The sequence below is a fragment of the Cicer arietinum genome, chromosome 5 (genome assembly GCF_000331145.2).
Source record: "Cicer arietinum cultivar CDC Frontier isolate Library 1 chromosome 5, Cicar.CDCFrontier_v2.0, whole genome shotgun sequence".
Taxonomy (NCBI): Eukaryota; Viridiplantae; Streptophyta; class Magnoliopsida; order Fabales; family Fabaceae; genus Cicer; species Cicer arietinum.
The window spans coordinates 38,055,479-38,068,809 of NC_021164.2; the positions used below are offsets into that span (position 1 = coordinate 38,055,479).

At 32.3% G+C, this 13,331-nt stretch overlaps 1 protein-coding gene across 1 annotated transcript; it reads left to right on the forward strand.

The window, feature by feature from the left end:
- Positions 1 to 3,031: 3,031 nt before the first annotated feature.
- On the forward strand, positions 3,032 to 3,487 carry LOC140920443 (secreted RxLR effector protein 161-like). The gene has a single exon (XM_073368715.1). The coding sequence runs from the start codon at positions 3,032 to 3,034 to the stop codon at positions 3,485 to 3,487; it is 456 nt and encodes a 151-aa protein (XP_073224816.1).
- The last annotated feature ends 9,844 nt before the right edge of the window (positions 3,488 to 13,331 follow it).

Genomic DNA, 13,331 nt, shown 5'->3' on the forward strand with positions numbered 1-13,331 from the left:
GGTAGAAAGGTAGAACCTTGTAATAGATCAAGACTGATATGTGAAAATTGTGTGAAAACCAAGAGCGATATTGCTTTGAAGCACTTAGTGGAAAATCTCAATTTTGTGAGGACTGAATGTAACCTGTGTTGGGTGAACTAGGATATACGCTTGTGTGATCTCTCTATCCTTATCTCTATTTATTATTTGTCTTACATTCAGTTTTTATATTGATAAATTGATATTGTTGTTTTTCCACTAACCAAGAACGTTCTTCTTTATAACCAAGATCAATCTTGATTTAAAACTTTTAGTTTTTAAAAGGAATTTTTAAAAGGGACAATTATAATTCAAACCCCCTTCCTTATAATTTACATTGTTACTTCAATTGGCATCAGAGCCAGTCTCTAAGGAATAAATACCCAAAAAGTGTTAGAGCAAAAGATTTAGGAAGATAATGTCAAAAGCTAAATACATTGATGAAGGAAGGTCATCAAACACACCACCATACTTTGATGGCTCAAATTATTATTTCTGGAAAAGCAAAATGCAATTGTTCTTGAAATCACAAGACACTGGTATGTGGCGAATCATCACAGATGGAAATTTCATACCAAGAGTAGATCAAACTGATGCAACATCAGTTTAAAAGAAAGAAGCAATTTGGACAACAGACGAAAAATCTAAGATACTTCTAAACTCAAAAGATCAATTATTTTTATCATGTGTTTTAAACAGGGAAGAAAGTGAAAGAGTAGATGAATGTGATACTGCAAAGAAAGTGTGGGACAAACTACAGACTCACCATGAAGGAACAAGCCTTGTTAAAGAAACAAGAATTAACATTGGCATTCAAAAGTTCGAATTATTTGAATTGAAAACAATCAATGAAATGTACTCAAGATTCAAAGCCATAGTGAAAAAAATGCGTTCTCTTGGCAAATATTATTCAGTACAAGACAGGTTAAGAAAGATCATGAGATGTCCTCCAATCATGTGAAGACCAATGGCGACAACTATAAGTCAAGCCAAAAATCTTGAGGTACTAGGCTTGGAAGAACTTATTGGGACTCTAAGCGCTCGTGAAGTATTATTGCAGAAAGATAAACCCGTAAAGAAAGGCAAAATAATAGCTTTTAAAGCTCTCAAAATTCACCAAGTATTCAACAAACAAATGAGAAAAGTGATTTAGAAGACAATAAAGAAGATGTTGATGAAGAGATTTCTTTCCTCAATAGAAAGATACAAAGAATGATGAGGATAATATATCATATTAAAAAGGGATCTCCAGATAAAAAAGACTTCAAAACTGAAGTGGATAAAACTAAAATCACTTGTTTCAGATGCAACAAATAAGGACATTATAAAACTGATGATTTTGATGGCAATCTGGGATTATTCTCATGAATCAGAAGCAGATGAACCTGAAGAAGCCAATCTATGTCTGATGGCAAACACTGAAGATATAGAGGATGGTTCTCAATATATCAAGAAAAGACCATGGTTTTTGGACAGTGGTTGTTCAAGACATATGACGGGTGACAAGAATTGCTTCATGTCATTCATAAAAAATGATGGAGGATCCGTAACATTTGGCAATAATGATCAAGCAAAAATCAAAGGTAAAGTAACTATAGGTAAAGAACTCCTCAAAAAAATGGAGTTGTTGAAAGAAAATATAGAACTTTGCAAGAGATGGCAAGACCAATCTTGGAAGAATCAAATATTGAAAAGTATTTATGGGAAGAAGCTATAAACACTTCTTGCTATATTTTGAATCGTGTTTCAATTAGAAAAATCATAAACAAAACACCCTATGAGATCTGGAAAAATAGAAAACCAAACATTTCATATTTTCACATCTTTGGTTGTCATTGCTACATCTTGAACAACAAATATAACTTGGAAAAGTTTTATGCAAAATCAGACAAAGTTATATTTTTGGGATATTCAACAGAATCTAAGGGATATCGTATTTTTAATTTGAAAACTCAAACGGTTGAAATAAGCATGCACATATTGTTTGATGAGTTCGATGATCTTGATTTAAAAAAGAAATATGATGAGGAAGAAGAACAATCTGGGCAAAAACAACAGATTGTTCCCCTAGAAAACGAGATTGATAAACAATCTCCATTTCAAACTCCTCATAGAAGTTGGAAACTAATAGATGATCATCCTCATAACCAAATCATTGGAGATACGACTGATGGCATTAGAACAATAATGTCATTTAAAAATGTTGAAAACAACAACATGGCAATAATTTCCCAAATGGAACCCAAATCCATCAAAGAGGCTATAATTGATCAATCTTGGATTGATGCAATGAAAGAAGAACTTCTTCAATTTGAAAAGAATGAAGTATGGACCCTTGTTCCGGATCCATTAGATCAAACAATCATTAGAATACGATGCGATTTCAGAAACAAGCTAGATGAAGAAGGAAAGGTTGTAAGAAACAAAGCAAGGTTAGTTGCTCAATATTATAACAACAAGAAGGAATAGACTATGATGAAACTTTTGTTCCAGTTGCAAGGTTAGAAGCCATACGAATCCTTCTTACATATGCATGTTATAAACATATCAAACTCTTTCAAATAGATGCTAAAAGTGCATTTTTAAATTGTTTTTTAAATGAACAAGTTTATGTTCGTCAACCTCCCGAATTCGAAGATCAAAAGAAACCAAATCATGTGTTTAAACTCACCAAAGCTTGTATGGTTTAAAGCAAGATCCTAGAACTTGATATGAAAGATTAAGTTCATTTCTGATCAAAAATGGATTTTCCCGTGGAAATATTGACACAACACTTTTTAAGAAAACACATAAAAATGATCTTCTCATTATTCAAGTGTATGTTGATGATATTATTTTTGGATCAACAAATGAAAAAATGTGTAAGGATTTTTCAAAACTTATGCAAAATCAATTTGAAATGAGCATGATGGGAGAACTGAGACATTTTCTTGTTTTACAAATAAAGCAACATAAAAACGGAATTTTCCTTTGTCAAGAAAAATATATCAAGGATCTTTTAACAAAATACAAAATGAGTGAAGCCAAGATTATGACCATTCCCATGCATCCATCATCTTCATTAGATAAAGTTGAAAATGGACAATCAATTTCTGAAAAAGAATATAGGGGTATTATTGGCTCATTACTTTATTTAATTGCAAGTAGGTCTGACATTTTCTTTGTAGTAGGATTATGTGCTAGGTTTCAATCTTCACCAAAAGAATCTCACCTTACAGCCGTGAAAAGAAATTTTTGTTATCTTGTTGGTACTACTGACCTTGGTCATTGGTATAGCAAAGGTTCTCATTTTGATTTTGTAGCATATTGTGATGCTGATTATGCTGGTGACAAGATCGAAAGAAAAAGCACAAGTGGTGAATGTCATTTATTAGGAGAAGCGTTGATATGTTGTTCATGTAGAAAGAAAAACACGATTGCCCTATCCAAGTCTTATAGATCAAAAATCAACTTGAAGATTTTTCAGTAAGATATTCTCACATTCCAATAATATATTGTGATAATATTAGTGCCATTAATCTATCTAAGAATCCTATTCTGCACTCAAGATTCAAACATATTGAAATAAAACATCATTTTATTAGGGATCATGTAAACAAAAAATATATTGAATTAATCTTTGTTGATACAATTAATCAATTAGTTGACATTTGGCTTAATTGCAGTTTTGGTCCCCTATTTTAGCAGAATCGCAAAAGTAGTCCCTCCATTTTATTTCTCCACAGATTTGGTCCTCCAAATATAATTTTGGTCCAAAACTTGACAAAATTTCATTTTTTTTTTGCATTTATTTAAGTCACGCAGTGCCTTAAATCTTGTGGTGCAACAATTGTACCTGAAAATTATGATCATAAATGATGAAATACGACTTTAGAAAATAAAATTTCATCAAGTTTTGGACCAAAATTCTATTTGGGGACCAAAACTGGGGAGAAACAAAATGGGGGGACTACTTTCGTGATTCAGCTAAAATAGGAGGCCCAAAACTGCAACTAAACCTTGACATTTTTACAAAACCTCTTGTTGAAGAAAGCTTCAATTCAATCAAAGAACGATTAAAAATCATCAAAAATCCTGCTCAAGATTGTTAAAACTGAAACCAAAACATTCTGATCATAACAGAGAACGTTCTTCGTTTTGAGCTTCTTTGCTCAAGAACGATCTTCGTTTTTCATCATGAAAAACTTTCAAAATCAGCTTTTAAACTGAAACATCTGCTAACTTTTTAAAAGGTAACGGCTACCCATGCCCCACCTGCCACATCTTTTCATTTTCCTCCTTCCCAACACTCAACTGACCAATCCATCAAATCACATGTGTGGCACTCTCTCCACTCTTAATCTAACTGCATTCTCTTACGAACGATCATTTTTTTCCACTAATAAACAACTTCAACTTTTTGTCGACAAATATTCATTTTTTTTCATTTACAGCAACCCTCATTCTTTTTCAAAATGGCTTGCACCAAAACGTCATCACGCAAAAGCTCTAGCTCACCAATACTATCATCATCTCTTTCACCATCTCCAGATCGTTCAACATCACCTCCACCAAGACCATCACCCTGACATTCTTCTTTAGAAAGAACATTCTCTGATTACATGTCTTCATCACCTGAATCGAGTCCCCCTGCTATCACACTGGAACCACTCACAACCATTCTTCCTCCACTGTATCAATCCCTCTTTCTTCAATCAGTGAATCCCCACCCCATCTTCAAAAAACCCGCAACCCTAGTTCTAGCACTTCATCCTCTCAACGAAGATCAATCCATGTTCTGGCAGGTATTGGTATTTCAAAAACCAAAAATATAGACACTACAATCTATAGCATATCTGATGATGATTCTAAACCCTCACCACCACCGCAAAATCCTAAATCACAAGTTGTTTCTCCATCAAAAACTTTCAAACCAAAATCCCTAGAAATTCCAAAATCCCCAAAATCTCACAACCCCCAACAACTTCAAAATCCTCCAAATCACCTTCCAAAATGTTTTCATCCAAAACCACCTCCTCTAAAAAATCCACAATTCCAAAATCTCCCTCGTCTTCAACTCTATATCAGTTTTTAGCCTATAAAAAATCAAACAATCCTAAAAAAAAATAAAAAATTCAGAAAAGTTCAACTCAAGAACGTTCTCCACTCAAAACTCAAGAACGTTCTCCACTTGAAACTCAAGAATGTTCTCCAGTTAAAACTCCAAATCCAAAATCAACAAAAACCTCCAAAACAGAAACAACAAAGCCCTCCACCAAACCTTCTTTTTTAAAAATCCTGATTCCACCTTAGATTCCTTCAAAATTTAAAACACTGTATGCTGAAAAATGGTCTCAACGACCAATTGGCATTGGTCGGGTTTTTAGATTTGAAAACCTACAAGTTGAAGGAATCTCCATTTAGCATCATACTGATGCCCTTGGATAGACTGATTTCCTTAAAAAAATTGACTGCTATTACCCTGAGGTCATTCGAGCATTTTACTGCAAAGCTGAAGCATTTGCAGATAAATCCCTCATTGTCTCGACATTAAAAGGTATTGAGATTCGACTCAAACCTTTAATTTTGGCAGAAATTATTAAACTACCATCTAAAGGCCCAACAATTTTTGGAAAAGACTCGTACATAACCATGAACACCACCGAAGAAGAAGTGTTTCAAGAACTGTTTATGGAAGGGTCTACAAAAAGTTTCTCACCTAACCTAAAACCGCTTCCAAAAATCTTCAATAGTATAAGTCAACACTCTATCCTTCCTCATTGTGGCAGCCACTAATTTGTCTCTAATAATGATGCACTAGTCATTTATCATGTTCTTCATTGCAAGAACTTGAATTTGCCTTACCTTATAAGCCAACATATGATTGCTGCAGTTCACAAGGATTATAAGAGAAACACTATTCCATATGGTATGGTTTTCTCTAAAAAATTTAGGCATTTTCAAATTCCTCTATTGATTGAAATTTCCAACACTAAGATCTCAAAATTCTCATCCAAAAACATCTTCCATATGAAATAAATTCCCACCATTCCATCCTCACCAAAATATGCCCTCAATCTGTCTGCAAGTAAAAGGAAAAGGTTTGCGCGCATCTTTGTTGACAACACTGAGCAATGCTCACTTCAAGAACGTTTTTCCCCTCCCCAACATGCTGAAGAACGTTCTCCATCTCTACCTGTTTCACAAAATCTGAATCCTATCCTTGATCAAGAATTTCCTCCAGCATCTACTATTCCACCCTTCACCAATCAATCCTCTCAAGGTAATATATGTCATCCACTTCAAATTCAACACACCTCTATAATGTCACCAGCCTTTGTGTCCCCACAAAAAAACATCTTCTTCTATCTTTGGAATAAGCCGATATTTGGTCTTTCCGCATGCAGACATAGCTGGCCCATATGTGCCTCATCATTTCGCTCCTACAAACTCTCTTCCTCACATCAATACTTCATTTGCCACCTTATCTACATTTTGTACCACTGCTGCTCCATCCCAAAATACTCCTCTCACCAGTCCAATTAATGATGAACAATGTCCTTCTAAAAGGACCAAAATGGAAAGGGAAACATCCAAAACATATAAGGAAACCCCCATAATCTTTGTTGCCCTTCAAACCATCATAGCTAGGAAAGCTCATCAAGACAAAGAACAAGCTATTTTGCAAGACTAGATGGCTACTCAACTTGCTCCCAAGCTCAGACTTGAGCCTCCAATGCCTAATCCTCCTCCAATTTTTCCTGACATACCTCAGCCATCATTGTCTCCATTATCTGAGGAGTCTTCACCTTAACTGTCTTTCTGATTTAGCTTTAGATTAACTCTCCTATTCCTTTTTGCTACTACAAATGGGGAGAAGTTATTTAGATTTTAAGAATCAGAAGTTCTTTTTGAATGACTACTTACTAGTTCTGTATTTTTGTTTTGTTTTGAACCACCTTCTAATGAACTAGATCTTCATTGTCATATCAATGAAATATTATTATTTGGTTCAAATGATTAGCACATATTGAGGGGAAGTTTTTACTGAAAAGCTCTCTGAATTATTAGAATCAAAATTTAAAATCTAAATTAACTTGTTTGGTGATCATAAAAAATGAGGAGACTGTTGAGACAAAATCCCAAATTAATGTTTTGATGATAATTAAACAAAAAGTTAATTAAGACTTCTAATTATGATTCAAAGTGTTTTTGTATTTAACATGTGTATTTAAGTGTGTTAAAATAAGATAGGTACCAAGCATTACAAAGCAAATCATATTAAAATCAAGAAAGCAAAATCAGCAAAACGAAGAACATTCTTAATAGATTTATGGAAAACGAAGAACATTCTCCACATCTGCCATAAACAAGAATGTTCAGATTTTTATGCAAAAGGTTAGATCCAGGAAGTGTTATCCATTCCATATCTTCATCAGAAATATAAGAGGATCAATCTAAACGAGAATCATTCAAGAATTCGAGGACTCAAACCTTGCTTCATAAAAAGCATAAAGCAAGATCATTTTCCAAGTTAAGCAGATGCAAATACAATTAATAGGTTGTAAAGCATACTGATGTTGTACCTTCAAACAGACCTGCACACGTGACTTAAAGCTAGTAATCATTTTAGACAACTGACAAGATCACAAATACAAGTCAGCTCATCTCAAACCAATTCGAAGAATGTTCTTGGATCTCAAGAACATTCCTGGTTTCAGCTTGAACAATCCTGCTTTATGGATGATCTTACCCATTCACTTACTCATGACAGTTGGCCTTCTTCCAACAGATAAATGAGCTATCATAAGCTCTTTTGAAGCCTACAAATGAAGCTTCATGATGAAGAGCAAATCATAACTCAAATTGCCAAGCAAAACATCACTCATTCAATCATACTCGAACTTCTCAAATCATTCTAAGTTCCAGTTCCATTTCTTAGTGTGATATTAGAATCAATGATTACTGAGTTCTAATATATAGAATCTATTTCTCAAGCAAGAGTTGAGCAATATCCAGATTTTAACATTCTCAAAATCATTACTTTGTAACTCAAGGATATAATTGTTGACATAGCTTGAGTAGTTGAAATCCTTTTATGATTAAAAGGTAGTTTGTAAAATCCTTTCTGAAATAGTGTAAGGTAATATGTGGAAATCCTTTCTAGGTAGAAAGGTAGAACCTTGTAATAGATCAAGACTGATTTTTGGAAACAGAGTGAAAACCATGAACGATCTTGCTTTGAAGCACTCCATGGAAAATCTCACATTTGTGAGGACTAGACGTAACCCGTGTTGGGTGAACCAGGATATATGCTTGTGTGATCTCTCTATCATTATCTATATTTATTATTTGTCTTACATTCAATTTTTATATTGATAAATTGATATTGTTGTTTTTCCACTAACCAAGAACGTTCTTCGTTTATAACAAGACCAATCTTAAGTTAAAACTTTCAATTTTTAATAGAAATTTTTAAAAGGGGCAATTACAATTCAAACCCCCTTCCTTATAATTGACATTGTTACTTCAGTTAGAACCAAGTTGGTTTGAAGAACTATGATTCTTACTTCTTTTGATGATAATAAAATCAATTTGTGGGGACAATTTAAAGCACTAACATTCTAATAGAGTGTGAAGTTCCTATTACCAAGTGAACTTTGTAGGATCTTATGTTATATCCACTGATGATTGGACTAACATAAAGGAACACCAAGATTCCACTTCTATTTAGTATTTTGAGTATGGTAAACGCGGTCTAAAATGCATCTCTAGTGAGTCTAGCAATATAAGTTATGCTATGTTTCGTTTGTCTTTAATGAATGCAAAAAATATTTGATCTTCTGTTTCTGATAAATGCAACAAACATCCAATAGTCTGTCTCTGATAATCGCATGAAGAAATTGATCGTTTTTTGACTCTGACTTAGGATGTATGCTCTAATAGAAATCAACACTCTAATGAAAATTAACGCTTTGAATCCGCTACTTGTTTGAAGGTCCTATATAAGATATGCTCTAATCATCGTATCCTCTACTTCCCTATTCTCATACCAAGATACGTTGAATTAATTACAAGGATTCATTTTGGAAAATTTTCTATGGCCAATTGATCTCAAGAGATTTGATACAAAAATTCATGACTTATGCTGATTTCTTGTGACCTAGAAAACGACCAGAAACCCTAAACGATCTCTATAAAATGACATGCATTCTTCAATTGAATGATATATCAAACTCACAACTATAAGCATATACATCCTCCCCTGCACTCTTGCTCTTATCATTTGTGTTACGTAAATGTTGAGATAAGCTTTAGAGAATACAACTTCGTAAACACTATCCAATGATAGCTTTTTTAGAAAGTCTAAACTTATTCTCTTGTAACCTAGCCTAGTAGTGTCTACCTTCTTCAAGAACTTGACTATACTAAGCTAGAAGATTGAGAAGACTTGAACACAATCAGTTTGACTAGTAAGTGTTTAGTGAAAGTGTAATTTTATGGTGAATTAGTGGATTAAATTATTTAGGTTGAAGAGATTCGACATAGCTACCATGTTTGTGGTAAACCAAGATAAATCATCTGTGTTGTTCTGTTTTTTTGTGTTTGTCTTGTTTTCCTTACTGTAGCTTAATCACGTTAAAAAGATTTTAAAAACAAATACAATACAAAACTCCCCTCAAGAAGTCAACACTTTGGTATGGAGACAGAGAAAGCAAACAATATCATGTATCATGAAGTTTCGTATCAAATTTTTAGAGATTGATTTGTCATTAAACCTTGTCCAAAAATGATTTTTGTAATTGATTATATGTATCTTGATATGGAGACAGAAAGAGTAGAAGATATTATGATCAGAGTATGTCACATAGACCTTCAAATAAAAAACGAAATCATAGTGTTAAGAAGAGGATGCACAAATTTGTTTTCTTTATAGCGTTGACTTCTCATAGCATTGACTTTTCATTAGAGCATTGACATTTAGACATAGTCAAATGATTAGATACTTGATACGATTATCATGGGCGTACAATCACTTGCTTATTCAGAGGCAAAGTGATTAGATGCTTGTTGTATTCATTAGAGCGCGTTCATCAGACTTAGATTACAAAAATTGGAGCGGAGTCCTGGTGTTCCTTTATCTTAGTCCATTCATTAGAGGATGCATCGTAAAATCATTTAAAATAAACTTGATTAGAGAACTGCACACTAAAACAACACATTAGTGCTTTATAATGTTCTAACAAAATAATTATGTTATCATCAAAACAAGTAAAGATCATAGTTCTTCAAACCAAATTGGTTCTAATAAACATATGGTTAGTTTGCTTAAAATATTTTACATGTTCAATTTTTTGTCAAATTATGGAGATGGGAAGAAACTACAAGAAAAAATGATTGTGAATTGTCGATGCAAATCAATTTCACATAGACAGTTAATAATAACTCTTGATTTGTCATCTCACAACACAATTGTAATTGTCATAATAAAATAACTATACAATCAACAACTCATGTTGGTTGTTAGAATAAAACTGTTAACACTAACAATGCATGCCTATAAAAATCAAACTACAATTATAATAAACAGAGAGAGAGAGACAGAGAGAGAGAGAGAGAGAGAGAGAGAGAGAGAGAGAGAGAGAGAAAGAGAGAGAGACAGAGAGAGACAGAGAGTACACCGATGTAATTACACAAATGTTACACGTGATGAACCTTTAGCAACCATTATTTTTTGAATCATTTTGAGTCAAGTATTTAGTTTATTCTTTCAATTTAATGTTCATATTAGAGATATTTTGAAATAATGATTCTTCGATTAAATAGGTTGTTTATTCTTTCATTAGTTTTGCACATGCTAATTTTAGGTGAAAAAAATGACTCTTGGACAATATTTTAACCATATATGAAATTTTACATGTCCAAATTGAGTCAAATGAGTTGAAAATGAAAACTGATATCCATTGATACAACTTTCATGAAAACATCAAAACCCAATTTGAGTTGAAACAGGTAAAAAGTGCAAGTCAAATCAATGGAAGATCCATTTTGGAAACACTGTAGAACATTGCATCCAGAAGCAGAGCAATGGGTCCAGTGTTGTGCATTGCGCCCAACCATGCGTCCAAGTGCTTTTCATGTCACTTTTATCTCCGCATATCTGAACATTGCACCTAGACTTGTTAGCAATGTGCTAACATGCGTTTTTGGGCCTTATTTAAACTAAAAAGTTAGATTTTGCAAGGATTCTAACCTAGAGGGCATTAAAGATTATATTGTGGATGTTTTGGAGGCCAGGAGCTAGAAGATTACACTTTTGAAAACAAAAGCCAAGATTTATTTCATCTTTCTTAGGTGTAATTTCATCTTCTTCATTGTTACATCGTTCTTAATCATGAACTGTTTTTCTTTTGATTAGGATGTAGATGATCCTCTTTTAATCTATTTAGTATCAAATACTTATTACTATTTATGCTATTATAATTATTATTTTTATTCATTAATTCTAATTCTTAATGTTTTTCGTTAATTGGTCATTATAGAATTGAATTTAGGAATTACTTCACAATTGGAAAATAAGTAGTAAAACTTGGACTTAGAATTAATGATCATGTTTCAATATCTGTTTTAGGAATACAGAGTATCAGCACATGTTTGAAAAATGGATGAACTTTCATGCTTTAAATAACAAGCTAGATCACCTAAGGAGTTGTAATTCATTGTTATAAAAAAAGATATTGAGTTAATGAATTGATCTTAATCTAATATGTTAATTTGATGTAACTATAATAATTTAATTGTAAAAATAATGATTCAATAATTACGAAATAAAAATGAGTGACTCGGAATCCTAATCATTCTTTCTCTTAATGTCTATCTTTTAATTATTTTATACTCAAACAACCAATCATTTAAACCTTTTATTCACCTAAAGGTTAATAACTTTGTTGCATATTTATATTAAGCACAATCCCTGTGGATATGGTATTTCTTATCACTATTATTCTGTGAACGATCTAGTACAGTTGCCAAAAAAATATCAACACTGCTCAATAATGTTGATACATATTTTTTAAATTTAATTATTGGATTGAAATATTATGTTATATATATCATCTATATAAAATTTTATATAAAAATAAAACTGTTTAATATGTTATTAATGTGTGTCAAAATTAATGTCGTATAATAAAAGTGCTTAAGAAGTTAATTTGGACGTACATTAATAATATATCGGTTTTGTATGTAAGTAAAAATTTGTATAAATGATCTATATGATATAATCTTTTAATCCACAGTCACATTTGGAAAATATATCAAGTAAAATGTTATTGAGTGATGCAATATTGCTGTAAAATTATATATGTGTAATTTAATCTCCCCTTATTATATATATATATATATATATATGAAAAATAATCAAATTACACTCAAAGAGTTACATTCCGAATAATATTTTTAAAATCGACCATTGAGTTGAAAGTTATTGTCATATATATTATATCTACAAATTTTAACATTTAATTATGATCAATTTCTATGTCATTAGGATAGGTCATGATTTAAAATTGTATAACGTTAATCTTGACGCATCTAATTCACATAGAAACTAATTTTAGATTAATGTCAAAAATTTAGATATGATCTATACGATAAAGAGCTTTATAACTCAAATTATTCTGTGTAGATGGAGTATAAATATTCTAGTCTCCTAACTTTTAAAGATACTTTTATTCAAGCTCAATTAGCTCTTCCTATTAGATATTCGTCTAAGTTGATATGGATTTCATCTTTTCCACCCATTTGATCTTTCATAATCAAATGCATATTGAGGAACAACTAAAATATGGAGGATGCGTTGTTGTCTCTATTTGAGGCCTTTGCTCCCAAGTAGAGGAATCTTTTGACTGTTTTTTTTTCCTAGGTTTAGTAAGCAATTTTTAGTTGGTTTAGATCTAATATATGCTGGCCAATTAATTTATCCTCAATCAATTCCATTTTTTGTATTTGCAACAGTAAATGGACCCCCTTTGTTCGTGAAATATTAGCAAATGCAATTATCAATATTCCCTAGGTTATTTGGTTTTGCCAGATTTAAAAATGTTCAGATCATCTATCAACATGGTTCTTACTTTTATCTCTCTTAGTGGAAACTCGTCAAAGAGTTTCATGATATCTTCTATGGAGAAATTCATTATTCTTAAATCATTTGGGGTCTTGTCTCTAGCATTATGCAAGTTAACTAGATTTTCCCTCCTTATGGTTGGATCAATGTTAATACGATGAGGAATCTAAGAGTGCTCAACGGTGGCACTTTTCGGTTGGTGCAATAG